Source organism: Thermobia domestica, chromosome 7 (genome assembly GCF_964235325.1).
Source record: "Thermobia domestica chromosome 7, izTheDome1.hap1.1, whole genome shotgun sequence".
Lineage (NCBI taxonomy): Eukaryota > Metazoa > Arthropoda > Insecta > Zygentoma > Lepismatidae > Thermobia > Thermobia domestica.
The window spans coordinates 21,614,748-21,641,262 of record NC_137460.1 but is presented as its reverse complement, the minus strand read 5'-3'; the positions used below and the strand labels follow the sequence as shown (position 1 = coordinate 21,641,262).

Here is a 26,515-nt window from a genome sequence, read left to right as displayed (position 1 = left end):
ATCCTTTCAGATAAGGGGCATAAGTAGCGTAACAAACGCACTGTTCAAGCAACTGAAGTACAATTATTGAATCTACCCCAAAATGACTTCATGGTGTATCATCATCTGATTTATGCTTCACAATGAAGCCACTCTTATATAACAAATGTTCTCTGATTAATTTCAAATTTTTCACACCGGCCGGTGTGAAATGTAAATGATGACTTCATGTTATCCATATTTTCTTCTGACCAGGGTAATACTCTTATTTATTAAAGCTAAAATGTTTCACAATTTCACCAACTTGATTCTTCCTTAGACAGACAGGTACGAATTGAGTGAGGGAGTCAGCGTTAAGTTGTTAAAATTGTATTTATAATACATTATTTCAGTGTTACTAAATAAGTGTGTTACTCTGGTCAGAAAGTTATTTTTCTTTTGCGTCTTTTAAGATATTGCATTTTTCCAGTGTCGTTTCGTCATCCCTATTGATGTCAAAACTATCGTAATCGAGCCGTCAAAAGCACATTCTATGGGTTCTTTCACTTGAAATAATCTAATATTATGTCCTTTTCAAGTTGGACAAATTTCCATTTTAACAGTTCCACTATTCAGTGCTTTATGTGTACTATCGTTGAGCGTTGATATCGGAACGACTCACGTGCTGTTGAGTAGCAAGTACGTGCTGTTGAGTATGAGAAGTGTGTCCAATTACTTAAACTTGTATTGTATCTCTGGTGCGCGAGGTCCCTGATTCAATCCCAGCTCGTGCCAAGTGGACTTCGTGGTGGACAAATACCGTGTACAGGAAGTGAGTTCTCCCGTTTCCTCTTACTTTATTCGTTCCACCATTGCCTTGATTTCTCACCATCACCGTCTCCTTTAGCCTAGCTGGCATAACCATGGGACGTAAAATGGGAAGATTTCATTTTTTTTTATAGGACATATTGATTATATAGAGGAGAAAAAAATAAACACTCCTTACCCTGCATCTTGGAAATAATAAGACGATTTCGGGGTTCGTTGAACGTATTTCCTTTTTACGGAGTTTTTCTTTCTTTTTCTCTTTACCTTTCTTTTATGGAAGGAAAGAACGCGTCACCATGTTTTTGTACAGTAGCGGAAGAAGATACGTTGAGGTGATCAGAGAAAATGTCGGCCCCAGGGAGGGTCGTCGCGTTCTTCAAACTATTCCGATACCTGTCCTCAATCATAACAGAGTCTATGTGATATCTTCAGCCGTTTGTTGAGGTTTCTCAGATATATCTTCTCTTGTGCTGGTTGAACCAAGTGTTCCCAATTATTAGTGAATTCTGTCGACAGAAATTGACCAGTTCTTTTCCCCTTGTATTTATTTCGTCTAAACCATATTTGCCTATATTACAATCCTGTTTTTCTTCCACAGCTGCATTGACATTTCCCATTACATTACAATTACATATGCACCCCTCTTCTCTCTATCTATAATTCAATTTTATTGTAATCTGCCTTTATTTCTTCAGTTGTATGCGAAGTCGTCAGTGTGTATGTCTATATCACCACTAGATTTTTTTTTCAAACTCTATCATCAACAGATTCTATTTTCACTACCTTCTCTTTTAAGCGCTTACCAGGAATTATTCCTATACCATTATGACTACCCTTTTCATTACCTGAGTAAAACATTCTATATCCTTCACTGTTCAATATCCCTTTACCTTCCTATCTAACTTCACAATCTCCTACCAAATCTAGATTTTTTGTTTCATTTCTTATAAGATTTTCTAATTTTCCTCCCTGTAACAGGTACGTACGTTCCATATCCTTATGCTAAACCTTTTGCTCGTGCTTGTCCTTCTTGCTCTATCTAGCGTCCCCACATTGTTACTTTCTCTTCCAATAGTCCTTCCTAAAATATCCCCCTCCCTGAGATCCGGTTGGGGCGATATTTTACCTGTGGAACTATATTTTGACCTGCAAAAGACCATTACACAAATGTTCTCTTCCTGCTATCAGCAAACTAGGGAAAATAGAGTGGTGGTTTTCCGTTGCTTTCCACCCTACAGTACCCCAGTCGTTAAAGTCAGTCTGACCACGTCTGGGATTAATGTTGAAGTTGCTGTACCTATCACTATGATTTCTGCCAACTTGGCTACTGGAGAACTGCAGCCTTCTCCCAAAACACTCTTCGTCTGGCTACTCCATTTAGATCAATTTACTAGGAGTGGCCCTTCTGGTAGTAAACTACCGCCAACATAGCTCTAAATTTCACTGTAGCACCCGATCCTCTCCACCCGAGAAGTAAATGTCTTCGTAAAGGTGGTGTTAATCGGGGAGGGGAGCATAATCGTGGGACGTTAAACAAAATAAATCCTTCCCATAGAGACAGGAAACAGGATAATTTAAAGGGTCTATATCAAACAATGATTCTTCGATAAGGCATTTTCTTAAAATATTGGCAGGGTGTCTATCGGTCACGAAAGTCATGAAAAAGTCACGAAATCAGAAAATGGTCATGAAAGTTAAGAAATTTAGCTTCTCGGTCATGATTTTTTTTTTTTTTTTTTTTTTATCTGTTCAAATATAAGTACAGACTAGAAAATTTTGTTCTATAAAACGTCAAAATTCACCACCAGAAATGTCTATGGTCAGCTTTAGATGCTAGCAAATCACAGGCAAAGCATGCTTCTATCGCGTGCGTGAAACTTCGGCCTAATTCGCACCCAAATTCGCTCTTGAGAATGGTAGAAAATGTTATGGTTTAGTAAAGAAAAGGTCATGAAAAAGTCACGAAATTTCACTCTGCAATTTTAGTAGACACCCTGATTGGGTTGCAGAATAATGCAGGCACTCCAGCGCAAGTACAAACTTAAGTAACTTGCTGAATATGAATGAAATTAATTTTAATAAAACTCAATAATATGAACACAGTTCTGCAAACCAAAAACAAGGTATTATACCTCTGTAACATGAAAGTCTATTACGGTTCTGGAGCAAATAGTCTTCGAAGACGTTTTGAACACTGGATTGATTGCTGAAAACACGTTGACAAGAGAGCTTGTCTGAATGCTAGAAAAGGTAATTCTCAGTTCGAGAGTTCTAGTGAACATGGTGCATAAGGGAGAGTTTCTCAATGCATATACCTTTGCAGCATTATTTATCGTCTAACAATTGGACCATTCCTGTAGACCAATGCTTGACATAGGTGTTACAGTATCTTTATTCATTCTGCTAATTTTCTGACAGTACTTCTTGATTGTGATAGATTTGCCCAGACTGAAGAAACTGTAGTGAACCGTGCAATCGAGATATGGTTCGGTTTTGTTGAATACAAAATTCAAAATCTGATTTTCGTGATTGACTGTTGATTATTGTGGCTTTCATTTTTCCGTCTTTTTCACCATTCTATTACAAATGTAATTCGAAGATCCAATGATCAACCTTCATTTCATCCGCAAATTCTTGCGTCGTTTGCCGCGAATCTGCTTCGGTGATAGTCATCGTCTTCGCCAGCATCAGAACTACATACAAAACCCACAACATAATTCGTTCACACTGTCTTTACCCCACTCTTTATTATTGTTTCAAACTACTTGTACGGTTCTGCTACAAGTTAAAATTCATAGAAGTAGATTTAGGGAATACAGCGCTTTGACATCCTATCTTTTCAGGTCTGAAAATAGATGAAATCAGAGATATTTTCTGTGGTATATTGTCAGGAAGAACAAAACACAAGTTTTCAAGTGGTATGGGCATATGCAATATGTTCTGTGATCAGTCACCCCAAATCCTGGATCAGTTTTACGATAATGCGATATGAAAGAAATCTTAGGCCTAGGCTACGTGTGACGTTAAAATCACTGAGAGGGGAAATGTACAGTTTATTGTGAAACTATGCCTAACAGCGCAGGGAATCAACATAACGTCTAAGTGGCACGAATCACGCCAGGAGATACTTCGACTTCCTCCCCTGCGCACTTATTTTGGAGCAAAAGACTTCGTCGTTTCACAATACATTCTCATGTTGCCGGTTTTTTGCTGCGGATTGTACAAACAGATGCTACAGAAGATAATTGCGATAATGAGGAGTCCTTGGAGAAGTTTGTCAGGGAAACGTTCAGGTTAAAGGAAAGAGTATCAGTCTTTACCTTAAACAAAGCCTTAGTTGCAGCGAAAGGCCTTTCTGCCTCTCCATTGTACTGTTTGTAAAAAGGAATAACATAAAAAGCACATGTCTCACTATTTTTGTTCGAGAGTAAGGATCGCGCTATTCCGCTGCAAACTCATGATTCCGCTATATCATGCGGTACACGATTTTCCCTTCCTCTTAAAACTTTTAGACATTTTTTTATAGATAACCCAGTTCCACGCTGTAGGCGATAATACGAGGTGTGTTCAGGAAGTATCGAACTTTATTTTTTTTCTCGCTTAAACCAATGAAACGCGGGAGACTTCCTTCAGTGTAGATGTAGAGGGGACAGTCATGCACAGTCGTGAATTTTTTTTTCCTTACTCACAGAAAGCGTCAGATACTGGCAATCGGCTAACGAATGAAGATGTATAGTGAATGGTTGTCGGATTTCTTTTTTTTTTTTCCTTTTTTTTTTTTTTTTTTTGTAAAATGACAAAAAAAAAAAAAAAAAACTTGAGTAGCGATATTGCATCAAATTTCGCCAAAAGCTTGGCGATACCCAAGCGGAAACCATTTAATCAGATCGGTACATTTAATTTTGAACGAGAAGTTGTGCATGAGGAGAGTGTCCGTGAAATTTGATTCAGGCTTTCATCATCAAACACGACATTCCTGGCCTCACCCGACATAGCTTCGTGTGATTTTTGGTTATTTCTCCAGCTGGAAATGCTACTAAAAGGGACCCAATTTGAGTCAAGAGAAGACATCATGCGGAATGCGACGGCATTGTTGCTCACCATTCCAAAAACTGCGTTCCAGAAGTGTTTCAAACAATGGTGGGACCGCTGGGAGAAGTGTGTGCATTACCAAGGAACTACTTTGAAGGGAATTAGTGTTACGGATTTCCATATCAATAAATATATTTGTGCCAACTAAAGGTTTGATACTTTTTGAACACACTTTGTATGTAGCTTTGACTCTATAATTAGATATTTTATATTTAAATAAATAAATAAAATACTAATGGAGTGTATTAATGTATATACATAATTATCTTCTTTTCATTTCAGATGCAGCAACATGGACCATATCAACATCTTATAGTAAAAAAGAATCTTAAATTCAAGACAAACCTTTCTGTTTTAGATACGAAGTGGTGTACATCCGAACAGAATAGAACAGAAAACGCTGTTGCTTCCAAGATATCCGAATCGTCGTCTTTACCTAAAAGTAATCACAAATGGTTTAATACATGCAATATCTCTGAAGAAGATAGCAGTTTAAGTCCTGAAAAGTCCATTGCGAGTGATTTATCTCAAGGGAACGCAGAAAGTGTTTTAAATAAAGGACTGGAAATTAAACGTGATAACTCTGCGAAGATCACCAAAGCAGCCATTGTTGAAAAGGGATTTTATAGGGAAAATTCAAACGTCGAGAGGACTGACTTTGGTGACTATGATATGAGAATATCTATTCCCCTTTGTGCTTTAGAGAACAATGTTCAAGAGCATTGTGTCAATGACTCATTGGTCATGAATTCTAACGAGGAAGAATCTGGTGGGTTTCAACTTCATTTCTCGAAACAGTCAAATGTGCCTTATTACAGTGCCTCCAATCCAGCAGATGAAGATCCATCATTGTATAGTACAAACACGTATGAGAGACAAGCAAAAGATAAAGGACCACTAGATATCCCAAATCCGAGGTTTCCTATTCACATTAAGGCAGAAGCAATTGATGATGATAGTGATAGTAATAGATCTTTCTACGGTCAGAGTGAGATTCCCTTGAGCCCTGAATTTTATTCTCATGAGCCTCATGAAGAGCGAGATCTTGAGAAGTTGATTTCTGAATCCGACACTATACCCACGGACAAGAGATCAGAGTCCAGTGATTTTTGTGACATAAAAATAAAAATCAAAGAAGACACTGGTTGTACAAATATAAACTCAAATACAAATCAAACTAGTGTGGCAGTTAGCTGTTCATTTCAACGTACAGAAGATGCTACCCAGACTGAGATTTATGGTAAATCTGTATTTAAAACCGTGAATAGTGAATCTCAAACCGAAATTGACATTACAGACTGTAATTCTTCTGTCGAGACCATAGACGAAACAACTCAAACAACTATTGAAGCATTTGACGCACACACTTCGTTCCCGTTTCCATGTTCAGTTGATGCAGCAGGGCGATATACTATTCCCTGCTTTCAGATTATAGTTTCTAATAACAATAGCGAGAATCGGTGTCATTCAGCTTTCGGAAATTATGTAGCTAATGAAATGGAACACATAACAGATCCGCTTCTACATCTAAACACCAAACGCAAAATTCAAGATATTCTTTATGAAGCAAACAAACAAGTAGTTACACATAAGGATACTACAGTCTGATTGTGGGACATGGTTCCAACCTAGTATGTGTGTTCATGTATTCAGAGTAATAGTGTGATAATGGGGGCTTTACAAGTTTTTGTTTGTTTCAATACTCACTAAAAAAGCGTAGAGTACTGCAATTTTCAGAGTATTCTTTTAATACTCTATTTGATTTTACACAGTTAAATAGAAGGTACATGTTCAGTATTGAAATCGCTCAAAAGGGATGTTGAATTATCGTATGTCTAGTATGCTCTTCACCTTTCACAAGGATGATGGATCTACAACTCAAAATTTTCCCTGAGAAGAGAGCCCAGCAAGGTGTAGTTGGGCCAAATCAAAATCACACTTTTTTAAATGCAATTTTCTGTTTGTATGTTAAAGCTCCCTTATTTCATGTACATCCTGTTGGAGGTTTTGAGGCACAGCACGTAACCGATAATTTAATGATATGTACGGTATTTAATTCTTTATTGTTATACATTGTGCTGTCGTAATAAATAGATCAACAACAATATTAAACTAACGGGCTGTTTGATCCCGGTTCTCCGAGTTTCCCTATTAATTAATTAATTAATTAATTTATTTATTTATTTATATATTCCTATATTCTGATGGCAATACAGTTGATAGAAAGCTTTAATTTACTTTTTATTTTACGTCTTTGTTACCGAAGTATATAAGTATTATACATTTTGATTTCTTGTATATGAACTGTATTTCTTAGTTATTTTCACAATTGTATGACTTAGTTCTATTTTCACAACTACACGATTTCCATTTCAGTTAATTTCTATTGAAGGCATTCTTCTTTCTTTTAGTTGTGAAGATAGTAGACGTAAAAATTGTATCAAATAAATACATACAATTCCTTATTTATATATTTATTCAAATGTGATTGAAATACAAGACGAACTTTAAAATTTGAAGAACATAGTTCTTTAGAATATTTAAAATATGGAACTGAATGAAAAGAGTTTTGGATAAGTTGTTTGCAGGGGAGAAATATTTTATTTTTGCTTTGACGTCAGAAAGATACCATGACTTATTTCTTTGAAAAAATGTCCAAAATTCTTTTCACCGTACTTTATAGTATACTGTATGTTTTCACCAAATTTCAAGATTACCGTTTGTTTTCTAGTTGTTTAAAAGTATAAAGTGACCAATTATACGGTCGAGGAGACTCGTTTATTTTGAATAAACATGTATCTTGTAAAGAGTAAACATTGTGTGGCACGTTACGGTGATTTCCAGTGTGCAAAGTAAGAGAACGTGCGTGAGAGAACGTTAAACGTATGTGTTGCTTCTTTTTGATTCTCCGATTGTCAGAGATGAATGTATCAGTTGGATGTAATGTGACATCACCAGGGACGAATGTTTTGATGCGCTCCCTTGTGAGTTGTCTTGAAGGTGAATAAAACTGTGGCGTGTATGTTAAGAGCCTGACATACTAAAAATAGTTTTAAAAAATTCTTTGCTTGTTTTTCATAAGTGAAAGGAGACATTGAAATGCAACTTATCACAATCATAGATAATGTTATTCTATAACAGAAAATTAGACCTGAAGAATTTTAAGTGTCGCCATCCATAGAAATTACAGCGTTGTCAGAATAATATTTCCCCCAAAATCTAAGTTAAGGCAGCGACTAGAGGAACGGACTCAACTGCGTTTGATTACGTATCATGTAGTTTTGGTGTCCTGTGAACTGCTTTTTAAATAACATCATTATTTAATTTTTAGTTCACAGGATACCAAAACATAATACGTAGAAATATTGTTCTGACAACACTGTAATTTCTATGGATGGCAACACTAAAAATTCTTCAGGTTCATATTTTCTGTTGTAGAATAACATTATCTATGATTGTGGTAAGTTGCATTTCATTATCTCCTTTCACGTATGAAAAACAAGCAAAAGAAAAATGGTAATTTTTTTCATTATTTTTAGTATGTCAGGCTCTTAAACGTTAGACCTAGTTTTAACACCTACACCTTTACTAGTACAAACTTGTACCATAAAATAGCAGGGTGAGGAACAAAAGTTCTTAAAAGAACATAGTTTTATGTCTTCTTTCTGCTTTTCTTTATATATATATATATATATATATATATTTATTGTTTCTATGGAAAGTATACAAAAGTAAAATTCTTTTGTAAATGCTTTGTTTATAAAATACTTGTGATACTTGTTGTTCTTGATAGGCAGAAAAAAAAAGTATATGAATGCCAAGTAACGATTGTCTTACTAATTGTTTTATTGTAATTTTGTACGCTTATGTTACTGAAACAGTACCGTTAATACTATTTTCCTATATAGTTTATTTGACAGGCCATGTCCCATTAATAAAACAAATGCTATTTTAATAGTTTATTGTTGTTAAGAAATTGAAAACTGTTTACATAGTTCTTATGCAGTCATTATAAATTTATTGTTAAAGTAATAAATCTTTGAAATATTCTGTGCAGTTTTTCTTTTTTCTTTTCTTTCTTCTTTTTTTAACGCTTGGTTAATGTTTCAGGGTGTATAAGAATTCAAGATGGCATTATTGGTCTTTATCTGTTACAGTATATGTATTACAAAGGTTCACTTGTCTCTCGGAGCACCGAATCTAGGGACACTAGGCAAGAGTTCACTGTAAAGCATAGCGTACTTGTATTATTATTATTATTATTATTATTATTATTATTATTATTATTATTATTATTATTATTATTATTATTATTATTATTATTGAGATTCATTTCCTAGACACTGAAATTTCAATTTAGGGGGTAATCCAAAGAAACAAGTAAGAAGTAATACTAGATATAGAAAAATAAAAAAGAAAAAAAATATTCATTCTTTAACCAGGAAACTCGAACAGTAGCAAGTTTCTGTGTAATATGGTTAAATGGTGTTGCTGTGTTGTTACTCCATCGCGTGTTCAGCTCTTGAAAATAATAGTAAAACATTAGTTTCATAGTTCGATCTAATACTTAACTGTGATTCGCTTAAGTTGGAGAAGTTCCTGATAAACGAGGAAAGTGGGTGGGTGGTGGAAGATCGGTGTGTCCGTGATAGAACGCTAACCTTCGGCGCTAAGGGTCTCTGATTCGATCTCAGGTCAAGTGAGTTCGTGGTGGACAGCATCGTGTTCTTCCATTATCATTCGCTTTAATTAATCATGTTTTCATTTAGCCTAAAGGGCATAACCGTAGGACGTAAAACAAAATTTAGCTTTTCTTCTGATGATCATGAGCATTGGCCATTTGTAGCGCAGTCGCTAACGCTCGCTTTGGTACGAACAGTCTCGAGTTCGATTCCCGGTGGGGAAACTCGATTGAAAAAGGTGTAAGATCTTTTTCAGGACTGTCATCTTGACTGCGGTTTTTTTCTGGGTTTTCCTCATTCTCATCAGGCAAATTCCACCTTGTTACCTAACATACAGGTCCAGGGCTACTTCCTCCTTTCCTGGATAATGTGCTCGCCGATGGGCGTCATCCATCATACGTGACGGGCTTAAGGCCATAGATGCTGCTAGCACTCAGAAATATGTATAAATAAATAAATAAACATGAGCAGAAATTGCTCAGTATGAGGAGAATCTTGAATTGAGTAGATAAGTTTGATGTTGGCCTTCTTTTAAAAGGAGAAAATAATGACTGAGACAGTTGGCGTCAGCATTCTCACACAAAATTAGAGTGGCAGGGTCTTCAACCCTGTTGTCATTGAAGTAATGGCTTTGTTTTACTTAACTGCGAGTGAAATAAACTATATTTGTTGACTTAATGTAAAAAGCCTGTTTTCAAATAAACTTAACTGAAGTTTTTTTTCATATATATATATATATATAGGGTGGCCCAAAAGTAGGTATACACCCCTGCATTGATCAAGTATGACAGTTTATGGGTTTATTTGCTTCGGCTCTTCAGAGTTTAAGATATAAGTAAAAGGACATTAAGAACAAACAATGAAGAAACTAAGTCTACTTGATGGATAACGATAAGAAATGGTATAAAATGCAATGAGCTGATCAGTACGGTACTGTATACCTACTTTTGGGCCACCCTGTATATCACTAATTGATATGTATCACCAATTTTTCTTAGCGGAATTTTCTTTACCATCATCAGCATCACTGCAGCGTTTGCTTGACTGGCTCAATCCGTAGACACGGCTGGAAAAAATAAAAAATTAAAGCAAGCTTGAAAACCCAATGGTATCTTTTCATTAGTATATTATTAGTACAAGCACGCTGCATTTATCACATTGAATTTTTTAAAACGAGATTTTAGACTTACATTTTTAAATTTTATTTTTGAGCTTAGCCTCCCACGATTATGCACCGAGGCTAAGGAAGACTATGACAATGAGATGGATTATAATGGTGAAGTGACGAAAGTGGAAGGAAACGGAAGAACCTCGAGAAAATTCCCGCACATGATGTGTTTCCATCGCAAAGCCAACTTGGCGGGAGCTGGGGTCGACTCAGGGACCTCACACGTCAGAATTGAGCACTCTACCACTGATTCATCGCGGTTCTTTGGACTTGTTTTCACTTCTTTTGGGCGGATTAGACACTTTTACATGGTATTATATATGCCGTGTAACAACATTTAACACTAATACCTTTGTCAAATTCTGAATATACGATTTTTTTTTTTTTAACAGTGAGGTGAAGAACAAATTGATATAATGATGGATGTTTATATTGTCACAAGGTTAGTCCTTCGGATTTGGAAAAATTACTTATGCTTATTTTAGTGCAGACGGATGACGAAGAAAGGTGTATATTTGTAGCAAAATTCAAATGTGATATTCATTCCAGAGCTAGAAACAGAGGAGAACGTAAATGAGGAAGCTTAAAATACAAATTCAACAGTGTTATGCAAAATACGTTCGACGGTTTGAACATTCCTGGTACAAGAGTAAATCTTTAGTCTGAGGAAAGTTCAGAGGAATACATATTCATATTAACGCGAAAGTCAAAAAGGTTGCCACAAAAAAGGGGACTTGAAATTCAGTTTGTTACGTAAAACCGGCTTGACCGATTTGGTCCTTCACGTGTTCGAAGTCGTCGTCTTCTGGAAAACTTGCAAGAAATTTATAACAAACGACAATCGAATTCAAGTTACAAAGTTTTTTTAAAAAAAAAAAAAAAAGAACTAAGAGCCAGTAAGGATGAGATAATTACAAGGATGTGCCTGTTTTTTCTAGAACTTACAGAATTATATCCATCTATTGTGATACGTGGAAGAAGAAAATAATACAGAATATGACTTACCGTTTTGTATGTAATTAGCTTGGTGAAAGTATAACAATATAAGCAGCATGTTACAATTTTAACAACTTTCCACCTATAATACTCACCATGTAACTTCTCTGCACAAATTCACGTAGTCCCTTTACTTCGCGTTCCTTTAATTGCTTCAGAATAACTGGAAAGTTCTTTCGGTGCACTTTTTATCAGGATTTATCATCTGTCGTCAAGAAAGCAGAATAAGAAATGGAAGCAACATCTTAGATTCCCTGATTACGAATGTTCCTTCGTAGTGCAACCAGTGGCGGTTTTAGCGGGTAGGCACGGACTTATCCAAAAATTTTGACAAATATATAAACACTAAAAGATAAATAAATAGTAAATATATTTTCCACTTTTTATATTAATGGTAAATAATTATATAATAAGCAGCATCAACCACTATTGTGAAAGTAATTTCCTATTGTCATTAATCAATCAAATATGTATATGATCCATACGCAAGGGAGCGGGCCTACCCAAAATTAAAATCCGAAAGCCGCACCTGAGTGCAACAGTAGGGGAGATTCTCATTTTTTGAATTCACTCACTTCAAGAAACATGATAATATGAAATTCACTTCTTACCTTCTTATATTTGATACACTCTGAGTAGGTGAATAAATCAAAAGTATATTTGGGTAACTACATTTGCACTTAAACATTATCATAACTAAGTAATTAGCGTACTAAATGACGAGATTCTTGTAAGAACATATCCTTCCTAATAACGTAATTACTGTCTCACTAAGGGCCACGCAACTTAGTAGTAGAATGTTCACCTCTGTTGCGTGGGATCTCTGGCTCGATCCCAGTTCGCGCTAAGTGGGCATTGTGTGTACAAACACCGTGTGTGTGGTTTTTCTCAAGATTCTCTCTTCATTCATTCCACCATTTCATTCCTCCTTGTGACCGTCTCCTTGATAACCGTGGGGCGTAATTCTTATCATGACCGGCATAACCGTGGGACGTAAAACTAAAAGATTTCATTTCATTTTACTATCTCAGTAGTCAGTCATTATGGTTTCACTGAAATTTCTCTTCGTGGAAATCCCAAGATTTCACTAGATGAAAATCAAGTTAATTTCATATTCTTCGAAATGACTTCGGGCCGGCAATTGTGAATATCAACTCTTACTAAAAATCCAAGAAGTTGTTTTTCCGAGTGGTGCATCGTGTCGTGGGGTTTGATTTATATATATATATATATATATATATATATATATATATATATATATATATAATAAAATAAAAAAAACATCAATTGCCACGACGCACCATTCAGGTAAACTTGTAAACTTTGAGAGAATAGCAAGTTGAAATGCATATCTTAACGTATTATTAATTCTTACTTTATGAACTTGGCTACTGTACTGTATCATTACTTACATATGAAATCTAACAATACAATACCATACATCTTTAATGACTTCTATTAAAAAGGCTATAACAACACTTTTTATTTTGATAATGAAAAGACTACTCTCACTGGTTGTCTTTAAGTTACATGTACCGGTAACTGTAGAGATGCACGAAAGTGAGCTTTAGCGTAAATGTTAACTGAGTCAGTTATTATGGCCGACTTCTCAATAGAGGAAAATATTATACAAACCAAATTTAAGCGTTACGAGAAGTTCCAAATCTTTCGTTCCCCCACAGAAACGAGAAAGCAACAGTATTATGACCAAGTTAATTTTGGAAACTGTACTATTGAAATCCTGTGAAAATAACTAGATCTTCAGCCGAGACTAGAACTCCTAACTGTCGGTCTTCGATCTGTCTAATAGGTATATCATATTAAGGTAGGTGTAAAGGCTATAGACCGTTGGCAACAGATGGTAGCAAGTATCTCCTATCTTTCCATTGTATTCTGTAGGGCGTGACAGTATTCACAATAATTGAATCAACTTCGAGAGACAATGATACCGAGTCAGTAATTAGAGAATAACAAAACCATACAAAAAAGTTACGTGCAGCGGGCCCCGGATATGAGTTCGATGTATTTTGTTACACAGAATAATAATAATAATAATGATAATAATAATAAAAACCGATTGACTGTCATTTTAATGGGCGAAAAACTTGAGCCATTTTGGATAGTCAAGATATACGTAACACAGCCATAATAATAATAATAATAATAATAAAAACTGTGCAGCGGGCCCCAGGTCATGGATTCGATGTATTGTGTTACCCGAAATCCAAATTTCGAAACCTTAGGACGATTGATCATGTTTTTTTAATGGGCGAAAAATGTATGTCCTCCGTCTCCAAAATTGCTCAAGCTTTTCGCCCATAAAAAAATTGACACGATAAATCTTCCTGGGGTTTCGAAATTTCGATTCCAGGTAAAAAAAATGAACATTTGTGTGTGTGTATGTGTGTGAGAGAGAGTGACTGTGTAATATGTGTACGTTTTGATTATTTTATTTTATTCATTGTATAGAGTACTTAATTTTACTTACGGAACTATGATTCCAACAATAAAACACTCTCAACAATGAAAGTAACGAATGTGTCAAGAAAAGTGCACGGCTTATTTTAATTATTTATTCAGTCTGTCTTTGGATAAAGTTCGAATATTTATTTCGTAAACTTGATTCAGTTATTGTGAATACAGTCTTTCCCTACAAAATAAATTGGAAAGATAACGGAAAATGTGCTGTCATCTGTTGATGATTAACGCTCCTTTAAACTTATTTTAAATTGTGCTGTCATCTGTTGATGATTAACGCTCCTTTAAACTTATTTTAAATTACTTTCAGAATCTTTTGAGAAATAGAGACAAAGTGTAATGAAGAAAGTTCGTCTAATAATAGATTGCTAAGGAAGTTTTAATGCCATAACTATTCGCAGCGTAATGAATATAATTGGTGTTCATATATACGAGATGTGGGATTGAAAAGCAATCCGAAAAGGTAATACGTAAAGTCACTTAAATTGCGATTCACTAGCAGCTGTTCTAGACGTTTGAAGGCGGCACTGAGACTTGCGTCGCCTGTAGACAAATAGCAAATCCTCCGGAGTCGAAGGAACGAATGACTGATGATATGTTCAATCCAGTATGTTCGTTTGTAAGAAATATTGGAATGTGTTCTGCATGAATAGCCGCCCGTGATGTGAGAAGGGAGGCAGTTGCCCTCCCTGGATGTTCGAAGGGTGTTGAGCTCTTGGAAATACATGTCAAGAAATATTTATTTGCTTACTTACATCCTTAATATATTTACATTAAATACTATAGTACTATAGTTTCTTTACTGTAGTTAATAAGGATATTGCGTAAATAGCTGTTATTTTATATTAAGTACATTGATGTCCGAAACTTAAGAGAATGTGGCAATAACTGACATTTTGGACAATTGTTACAAAAAATGTTTCTGCGTACTCAGAAGCGTGGAACATATACCTGTGAAAACAAACGCCTGTGGTGACATATGAACACTGAAAAATCTGACTGGGTGCACTTACGTCATACGAGTCTATCTGCTGACCATTAAAAAAAAAAAAAAAAAAAAAAGTTTTTGTTACCAGAAGTGTTCAATACTGTGCGGTTACTGTGAATAGCTATGCAGGCTGCACAGCGTTCTCCCATACTACGGATTAGGCCATGAAGCAGCTCCGTGGTAAAGTATTCCATTCTTGCATACGCAACCTGCACAGTTCAGCAGTTGGCCGTGGTCACTCGAGTTGCGTGATGTTTTCATGCTGCAGGTAATCCCCCACCAACTGTTCCCTAAGGAATTATTATCCACAAAACGAAAATCGAGACCGTATGCACGACGGGACAGTCGGATGTACTGTTTAAGGATGGCGTTCTTGTAGGTCTCAACTGTTTTCTCCGCTACTGGAACAAATGAAGTGGTCTACAGGCCTCTAATATGACCCCGTTCCATACCATGACACCAAGGCCTCCATACCTGTCCCTTTCAATAACAAATGGTGGTGGTAACGTCTTCCTGGTGCCCTTCTTTGTCACTGAAGAGTGCACCATTTCACTGTTCTGAGCTGTACTCACTGTGGGCTGTACACCACTGTAGGCGTGCCTAGCGCTACTGCTGTGTGGGAAATGTACCTGGCAGGACAGCGTGCATACAGTATGCATTCATGTAACCGCTGGTATATAGTTTGACATAATACGTGGGTCTCAGAGGTAGCTGCAAGTCTTTGGAGGTAGTATACCTGCTGAGCTCGTTGGTCTGATAACGATTCTCACGCAGCGTTGTTGCACACTGACAGTTTCCACCATACTGCCTTTCGGTGTTTTCATCAGCAAGGAAACGATTCCATTGTCTAGAGAACACTAGAGAAGCATTCAAGTACTACAACACGCAGTTGACTTGCCCAGTTTTTAATCTGCTGATGATTCTACCGCGCATTACAGCATTCACACTTGTTCTCTGGGCCATCATGTGTTCATAGGACACGTTCATTATAACCGTTAACCATTACGTGTTTCTTCTGTTACGGACGTTCTTCGTGTTATCGCAGCCGTAGTTGCCACGTGTATCGCCCATCGGACTGATACCTACTGTGAAGAGACTAATATTTATTATTTATTGAGCACCCGTAAAACTACAATTCATTTCAGTCAGACGTACCAGCTTGATGTCTACTATTCACATGGTCAATATGACGTAAGAGTTACTTTTCGAAATTAGCATTCCTTTAAGTTTCGGACATGAGTGTATTATGTGTACGCATGCATCAAAGTGTACATATATTCGCGACTGCGGTTGGTATCGATATTTTTCTCCCCTCCTGGGAAAACTCCTTCGGGCGTCCCCGTCAGCATAACTTTTATATTACGCGTGTTTGGAAGAATAAAATAAGCGAGTTATAATTTTGGTATACTGCACTACATAGATGGTTATTTAGTAGATATGGGTATGAGGGTAACTTATAAGGAGTAAAACCGAGTACTTAGCAACATTAGCAGCTAAGCAGATCAGATGCTCGTGAAATGGGGAAGGCATAGTGAAAATTTGATCTCGCACATTTCTTTACCACCACTGGGTACAAACGCAAGAAATTTGGTGCATAGACTTTTGTGTCCCAGCTGTTAAACTAATCCAATAATAACCGATGCGCAAAAGGGAGGAAGAGGAGGAGGTGAAACTATTGACTGCAGTTATCCACAAGACATTTCTAGTAATTTGTATGTTCTTATTTTATTGTATTTTTCAGATTTTCGCTAAAAATATTTTTGCCATTCTGCAATCCATCAAAGCCCGCGAAGAGGGCAGACACAAGCCTCCACAGCCAACTCCAGTACAAACGCCTCGTGCCACTCCCATGCGTTCAATTCCACAACCAGCTGTATATAACAGATACGATCAAGAAAGATTCATTCGCGGAAAAGAAGGTATGTTGGTATAAAAACGATGAAGTATTGATTTTTATTTAACTATACGTCTTCTTTAGTTTTTAATATACTTTATATTTCAGTAACTATTCTGTTACCTTTTGCGAGGAATGAAAACTTCGACCAAAATAATATTTTACAATGGATTACATCCTTGTTGTGTTTTCTGTTTCCCCAAACTCTTGATCCTTGTTTGTTCTGAATAAGTATAAATGTTTCTCGGATTAATCATCACAAATAAATAAATAACAAGTATGATCTTGAACATAAAGGCCCATTGTTCACATCTTCCTGCCCAAATAGGTAATTACACTCAATTACAAAAAGTTAATAATAATTAATGTTGCTTCTTAGAATGATCACGAAAATTGTTAATCTGCCATTGATATCCGCAGTTTTACCCGCAAAGTAAGCCTCTGTGTATGAAAGAGGTTCTAACTGAATGAGTAACTAACTGACTGATCAACGCTCAGGCCAAACCGCTAAATTTAGAAGCTAGAAATTTGAACAGGGCCTACAAGTGACTTCCTCCACTGCCTGTCAATATGATTTAAAGTTAGCGGATTGATTTGATATTGGATTGTGATAGTTGTTTTGTGTTTTCGTTACAGAGACTGAAGGTTTCAAAATCGACACTATGGGAACATATCACGGAATGACGTTGAAGTCAGTGACGGAAGGAACGCAGCCAAAGAAACCGGTAGTCCCAACGCCTAGTCCAGCTCCTCCACCAACGAACACTATCCAAGTAAGAAAGTCTTTTTTTTAATATGCTGTTTATATATTTATAGTAAGAGTAAATATATGCTCATACGCCTCACCAATGATTTTTATATGTCTTAAAGTCTGCGAAGGACTTTTTTTTTTTTTTTTTTTAATATCAGTTTAGACAACAAAAACACTTCAAACTTTATATATTTTCTCATACCCCAAGGATGTCAAATTTTAACCGCCAATATTTTTGAGGTTTAACCAAAAAAATAAAAAGTTATCTCTAATAAACTTTAACCTAAAGTAAAATATCTTATGTTTTAATCTTAAAAAAATAAGAAAAAAAAATTAACGTCAGCACATATTTCCATGTAGGGGATATGAATAACCACCATTACCCGTGAAAACGGTAACGGATTGATTCCATTAACAAAGCCGGCCGATCTAATCACTCTAGGTGTCTATTGCAAAAAACTGAATTCAAAAATTCGGTTTCGATTAAGGGCTATCGTGTGAATTAACGGACATACGAAGATTACAGTTATATAAGACCCACTAGTGTGATCTTGTTCGTTGACAAATGGTACTGCATTCAAGGAAACACTACATAGAGGTACAGTGAAACTAGGGTGTATCGATGTATCGGTATCGGCCACTTTTGGGAGTAACGGTATCGGCAAAAGGACACCGACACATGTTCCGTACTATTTTCAATTTGTTTAATATTAATAGTGACACTTATATTTCATCGGTTTCTGTTAGACTTAAAGTTGATCTAAATTATCAATCGTACAATCGATTTCTTTATGTACGTGTACACCTTTGATTTGCAGTACTCGTACCCAACTGATATTTTTAATCTCTCGATGCCAAAATAACCAAATGTCCTTAGTCAGGATCATGGTCGCCCGAAGAAAATTTTCTGGGGAGCAGCATTCCATGGTTGCTATATTAGTCGGGTATTTTATATACGTGGTTCACGGTATTACGTGTACATTTTCGTGAGCCAGAAGGGTTCCACCCCGCCCTCCCCCTTCGGGCGCCTATGGTCAGGATAGCAGACCCGTAATTTGAATCCCAAACGAGACAGAGGTTTCGATTCAGAAAAAAATGCTATGGAAAAAACACACAAGACGGTCGCTTTGTCATTATTTTCTCCTACTTGCTGGTTGAAAACAGTTAGTTCTAAAGTTAATACAAGTTTTATCGTTTTCGACTTCGCTTAAATAACCCTCTTATTTTTTTATGGTATACACAGCAACATCTGGTTCAGCACGCATAATTTTGTAAACAATAAAAATTCGTAACGGTAGGATCCGTTTGCATTATATGTACGTAATACAGACTAGTAAATACAATGTAACTATCAAAGTACATTGTCACTCTAAATATTAATCACTGACTCTTAGAATTAAGTTTACACTATATAAGTATTTGCTGCTTTTTAGTTCATTTTGTGTGAGCTGGATTAAATTTAAAGGAACCTAATATGAAATTGTTTTTTGTCTTTGTATGTCAAATTTTGGCCTATATCTAATATACCCTATTACAATGTTGACCATTTCATTATTCTGAAAATTCCTGATAATATGTAAGAAATGTATCCAGAAGTATCGGAATCGGCCTCTTTAGTATCGGTATAGCCTTAAGTGAAACGTAGAGATGTGCAAGCTGGTGAGTTCGGCTCGGTAATTGAACGCGAACCCTATAAGTTGATAGTGAATCAGACCCTGAATCCGAGCAAACAGGAACGTGTATGAGACTAGTGAGTGCGAGGACCAGCAAGTGTGAGCATGAGTTTCGTTGAGGCTAGTGGGCCTCAGCATGTGCAAGCCTAGACTGTAAAAGTACCATCTCTGATCTTACTTTGGCCATCATTGCTGTCAATGAAACATGACATCTTACAGAAAATCAGTTACATTTTGCATATTTGTGCAACTTCTTATATATACACATCTTAGTTTTTCCATTTGTACACTGTGATTTAAGTGTCCTAATTTCAAGATGCTAATCACATGTAAAACGCTACGACCACCATGTTATATTACGATGATCATGCTGGCCGCCATTTGTCCATCAGTGGTTTGGAAGAAGCATAATGGGGAACATATTGGATTATAATCAAAATATACGTACGTTTCGCTTATCCAAACATACTACAGTGAACATACATCCATCGTCTTACGAAATATTTTCCTCGTTTCAATATCCGTGCAACTGCAGATCTCATTCGGCAACATTTAGAAGGCAATTGAGATGTCGAGCGATAATTTAGTTAGCTTTCTACGTATTGTCATTGCTTTATTTGCGTAATCTCTGCACAAATGGTAACTAATATATGTGTAATTGTTTTATTTTTCCAGGCTCGAACAAATACCCCACAAGGCAAGCGTCCATCCAGGACGCCAATCATTGTCATACCGTCAGCCACTACCTCGTTAATTACCATGTACAATGCTAAGGATATCTTGCAGGACTTAAGGTATGTATAAAAAAATAAATGATTTTTGTTTTCTTGATTCGTAGTTGTTGGTCCTACGTTTTAATCAAATGGCCAACTATCCCGACTTTTTTTTTTTTTTTTTTTTTTTTTTTCGTAAGATGATTTTCTTCTTTCAACAGACAAATGTTGGGATAATGGCTTTAAATGTGGCTGGCATATTTGTTGCTAACTGTTATTCTAATTCCTGAAGAGAGTTACATATAGAAAATTTACAGTGAAGAATACTAGTTCTTATTTGAAAGAAGTGTAATGCTTTAATTTATTAAAACTGTGAACTAACTCTATGGCTTATGGAACTCTCAGGTTTAGTGCCGCACTCTCAAAATCTCTCCATTGAAAATCTCTCCGCTAGCGAACTTGATCCATTTGTACTTTCTATTCTTATTGCTTGGAGTTTCATATTAAATCCTCCCATCTGCGCTTAGGACTTTCTAATGATCTCTTGTTTCCGATTGGGTTTCCAGTTACAATTTTAATTGTAGCGTTTCTAGTTTCTACTTTCATCAAGTCTGACTACAAAACCTGTCCATGTGAGCCTCCTAGACTTAATGGCCTAACAGAATTAGGTCAATAGTATAAATTATGAAGTTTTCGCCATTCCCTATTCCGTCCGTCCGTCTTAGGTCTGAATATTCGCCTCAGGATTTTATTTTCAAATACTTTCAGTCTGCGTTCTTACCTCAAGGCAAGCAACCATGCTTCGCAGCCACACATCACAACAGGCATAATTATAATTTGATATATTTTAAGCTTCAAATTCTTCGATGTGAAGATAAAGAGAGTTTGAACTGAATAATAACACGAATTCCCTGCTTTCCTCGACATTTAATTTCTTCGTGAATATAGTTTTGGTCTGTTGATGTTGATCCTAGATATTTAAAAGTGTCCACTTTGTCGAAAGTGTTACTTGAAATTTTTACGTATCCATCATTTGCAGTATTACGGTCACAGAGAATTTCCATGTACTTACTAAATCTGGGTGTTTTTGGATAAATACAACCAAAAATATTTCAACAGGATGAGCGTTTCGGCAAAAATTGGTTACCATCCTCAACACAGATCCTTTAAGATTCCTCTTTTTTTATGCATTAACCGTCATCATATGAAACCGGGGACTGATAAATGAATGTTTTAAAACCATAACATATAAGTACAGAAATCTTGCTTCCGAGCAAAACAAGTTTAAAGTTGGTTGATCCCGTAAGTGTCTTAAGAAAAGTGCGATTATAAACAACTATATCTCTAGGAAATATCATTATTCTGCTTAGATCTCTTCGTCTTCTAGTGTTAATTATATCGTTATGGTTTTCAGTCATTCGGTTAGTGAAACATTGTTTTGGAGTAATTTTAGTTTCACCGACTTCATTCATTCCATTCACTAGTAAATTAAATTGGTCGAAAAAAAAATGACGAAACTTAATCTCTTCCTAGAGAACCTTGCTTTCTTCTGAATTACAAATTTAAAACACTGTTCCATTAGTTCATTAGAACATATGCTGAGAAAACTTAAAACTGTGCCTTGAATTATCAAACTTGAATCAGCCAACAGATTTTAAATCTGTGCCTTCAGCTTTCCCGTTCTCACACACTATAACCTTCAGATTGTGGAAAACGTTTACTTACATACTGTTTCTTATTAGGTACATAGAACATTTATTATACAAATTCAGTCCGACAACTTTTTAATCTGATGGGAGTATGAGTGTAGTCAGTCTTTAAAGAATTATTTGATCCACACTAAGAAAATATAAAACTAATAAGCTTTGCACATGATCTTGTCCCATTAGAATTTTAAGGCCTTGGTAGCTTGTTCCGACGATAGAATCCTTGGAAATCATGCGAGTCTTAATCATAGCAAAGAAAAATCATGTGCTATACTGACGTTAAAACTCTACAAGCAACGTTAGTTTTCTGAAAGGATCTGTGCTGAAGCTTGTAATACATTTTCTTGCCAAAAAGTTGACAGTTCAGTTATAGATTTGGTGTTTCTGGGCAAGTACAGTTTTAACAAATAATGAATATGCATCCTATTAAATAACATAGCTATTCCAAATCTGATGTTTATACCGTATCATCCAAGATCATATTTAGTTTGTAACTGCCATAATTGTATTCAACGTTTAATCAAAGTGTTGTTAACACATTTATCAAGTATCAACAATTGTTTTGTAGGTTTGTAAGTACTGAGGAGAAAAAAACTCAAGGCGCGAAGAGGGAGAACGAAATACTTCTTCAGCGACGTAAAGAGGGTGCCTTGACCGTACCCTATAGAGTTATCGACAATCCTTTGAAATTAACTAATGCCGATTGGGATAGAGTCGTTGCAGTATTCGTTATGGGGCCAGCGTGGCAGTTCAAAGGATGGCCTTGGGACGGTAACCCTGTAGATATATTCTCAAAGAGTAAGTATTGATGTTTTTCTTTCATTTTTCCACGATTTTATTTACCTTACCTTACTTGTTCCCTTTGTGTTTGTGGATCAAATCTGCGGTCATACTTATCTTGGATAACGGCACTCGTAATTTTTGACTTGGGTGTTATACGTAATTTTGTCACAATTAAGGTTTATAACTTTGCTATTTTTGTTTAAGTTAAATTTTGCAATCTATTTTTCACATACACTGACAATATTTATTTTTGCAAGCATGCTTATCACTGGTGACAAATATTTCATAGTTCCTGCCAAGTCTTTATGCTTTAATTACGATAGAATGAAGTTTCTTGGAGTGCAATTGCTAACTCATAGCGCATTCACGAGTAATTGTTACTCAATAGATGTTGGTTCTTAACATCCAGAAATAAGATGGGAGTATGAGTGTAGTCAGTCTTTAAAGAATTATTGATCCACACTAAGAAAGTATAAAACTAATAAGCTTTCCTGTTGCGAAAAAGATCGTTCGTTCTTTATTGATTTTATAAGTACACATTGCATTCAATCTGTGATTTCAGAACGTTATTCAGAAGTAGATTAATTCTTATTCCTCATTATTTACGTTCCACACTTACAGGAAATGCCTTTGATTGACATGGTTTTTTTATATTATACGTAGCAATTGATATGAAATATGCGTAGCCAGGGCCGGATTTAGAGGGGGTGCACGTGTACCCCCTTTCTTCGTTGTAAATGTACATTATCTAAAATGGGAAGCTAGCACTGAAAATAGTAACATTTTCCGAAACTTTTTCCCGTCATGTTTCCGTTTGGGGCGTAAAAGAAAGAGGGGTTTTGCAAAAGCAATAGTTTTAAGTTGATTTTCTGAAGGTTGAAGGAAAAGGTTTCACCAAGCTATATAACATTTGTCAAGTAGGGAAGAAAACAGAAGCCAGGAAGAGAGAACAATTTTTCTTACATATCACTTGCAACCCTCTTTAACCCCCCCCCCCCCCATTTAGGTGTAAATAATATTGTCATATGTCACTTTGAAGAGTTTCAAAGAGACTGGTTATTTTGGTATTTATGGTGCACTCCCCCGTAAGAAAATCCTTGATCCGACCCTGTGCGTAGCAAGTACTAATGTTCTTCTGCAATAGTCAGTGGTGGTAGTATCTGTGTTAGAATTTCATTCTCTAAGATCAAACTTTAAACTTGGAATTTATCGCACATAACACATTATAAGATGAATTGCTTCGCGACATCGTGAAGGAAAGTCAAAGTTAACATGACATTAAGTGAAACAAGAGTTGGAAGAATTGACGAACATTACTCCATACGGAAATTTACATTTTGTACTTTAGAAGGCAAATAGTTTATAATCTGCTAGTAGTATAATTTACGAAGTTTAATGAAAACACTAGTGCTTAGATATCTTAGTAATTAACGTTCAAAATAGTACACGAGCATTAGCAATGCATAGTGAACATCAAAATAGCATCCATAAATTAGTAGTAAAAGTGATACTGCATTTACATACCCGTAAACACATTTTGGATGAGAATTTTTCTTTGGAAAAAAAAGTCGCCGTGACGTTGCAAGTTTAAATTCTTAGATATGTATGTGGTGTATTTGTTAAACAACAACACCAATAATAATAATAATAATAATAATAATAATTGATAAGCAAGCATAGTAAATACAAAGTATGGAGATGATTAACTATAGGGTTATACGAGGGAGGTTCAGAAACTAAGGTTACAAGGCTGATGTTTCTGGAGTTCCGTCTGTTAGAGAGAAATGAAGAGTCTGAGGTAATTTTATAAATAAAATCTTTAAGCTTTACGTCCCACAGTTATGCCGGCTAGGCTAAAGGAGACGGTGATTATGAGAAATGAATGAAATGGTGGAATGAAGAAAGTGGGAGGAAACGGGAGAACCCCAATGAAACTCACGCACACGGTGTTTATCCACCACCACAGTTTACTTGGCGGGGACTGGGATCGAACCCGGGAAGCCAAGCACCAGAGGTGAACGCTCTACCACTGAGCCATCGCGACCCCCTGAGGTAATTTTAATACATGGAGTTGGCAACTGTGAAGGGTTTCAGACTATCTAGGGCGCTAGTTGTATGTAAATACAAATAGCGACTCCTTTGGAAAACTGGTCTCGCGAAGAAGTCCACCAGTTATTCTGTTTCTGTGCGCGAAACGTGTAACCGCGGCTAAAATTCATTGGTAGCTGATAGGGAAAACTTCACCGACGAGGAGCACAGTGGCCGACCGAGCACGGCATCAACAGACTTGAACACAGTTTGTGTGAGCACATCATGGTCCACCCTCCTACATTCCGGACCTGGCTGCAAGCGACTTTCACCTGTTTCCGCACTTGAAGGTACACCTAGGAGGCCGTCGTTTCACTTCAGACGATAAAGTGAAGCACTTCGTGACAATGTATCTGAACACGCAAGGAAGAAATCTTCAAACTGATCCCACAATGCGACAAGTATCTTAGCCAATATGGAGACTATGTCTCGAAAAATAACTTAGTGTGTGTACTGCCTGTTGGCTGTATGAAACAATATATACACGTTTCACTGCAGGCTTTGTAACATTACTTTCTGATCACTCCTCGTAATACCATACTAGAGTATACAATATTCAACTGCTGAAATAATTATCGAACTGTAGAATACCGTGGTTAGTACTATACATAGGTTTTATTGTTAAAGTTTAATGGAACGTATGTTAGGCAGAAACTTATCGATTGCGAAATAGCGTGGGATTTCATTCAAAACAGGTGCCACAGTAGTTCTACAGGACGTTAACGCATAACGAAGAAAAATCCAAATATCAGAACTATACCAATTAATACATCACATCGAGCTGAAGAGAATGACATACCTCAGAGTAAATTCTAATGAGCAGTTTTTGAGAAAACCCTGAAAAAGGGGTTTTTTGAGGCGCTAAAAATATATCGTTCGTTGTCATACTATTGATGGCTTGTATTCTGTTGATACAGATTGATTATGCATCTACTATGTATACATAAAATAGTGTTTAGTAGCAGATTTTGTATATATTGTTACTTGTTTTCTCCTAATTGTGTGACACATACTCTTAACGATAACCCTCATACTACTTGTGATATTGATTTAATTGTTCTTGTGACTATTACTCGCATGTGACAAATAGAAAGGAGAGAGGATAAGGAAGAAGGTTGCAGGCGGTTTAATTCGGGCTCACAGTTGATATAATGGAAACAATATATGGATTCTTATCAGTGAGTGACGGGAAAAGATAAGAGTTCTAATGATCTATATTTTCAAATAATTAGGGAATTTGGGCAGATAGGAGTAACAATGATGGTGCATATAAATAGAGAAGTTAGGTTTCCCCAATATACGGTGTATGTTCAAAAAGAAACAGAACTTTTGAAATAGCGCGCTAACCGCAGAGGGAGCGCGCTGCGGCTACTGAATGCATCTAGCGGCAGATTTAGACAACAAATTACCATTTGTTTCGTTTCGCTCTGACCATTAGTTACCGAGCACGTGCATTAGCTGTTCGTCGGATTAATGATATACTGACAATGCAGAAGCGTGAAGAACAACATGTGTGTGTGAAATTTTGCTTCAAACTTGGCAAAACATTTACATATTTGAGTTGCTTTTCAATTCATTCAGGGTCTCTTCATCCCCCCCCTTCCCTCACAAAAAAAAAAAAAAGTCGGTCAAAGATCAAGATGATGATGGTTGTGGTTTTTGATTGGAAAGGCATTATCTTATCACTTGGTCAGATGGTAATCAAACAAATTGTACT

The 26,515-nt window shown here is 36.2% G+C and overlaps 1 protein-coding gene across 3 annotated transcripts in view; it reads left to right on the top strand.

The window, feature by feature from the left end:
• Window positions 1–26,515, top strand: part of hyx (cell division cycle 73 hyrax) — a 66,371-nt gene that overhangs the window by 33,792 nt on the left and 6,064 nt on the right. The window contains exons 5-8 of one of the 3 annotated variants that reach the window (XM_081764196.1): window positions 16,932–17,109; window positions 17,721–17,857; window positions 20,184–20,302; window positions 22,496–22,725. In XM_081764196.1, coding sequence (XP_081620322.1) covers window positions 16,932–17,109; window positions 17,721–17,857; window positions 20,184–20,302; window positions 22,496–22,725 — 664 coding nt within the window. The other 2 variants (XM_081764197.1, XM_081764195.1) reach the window with 2 other exon arrangements.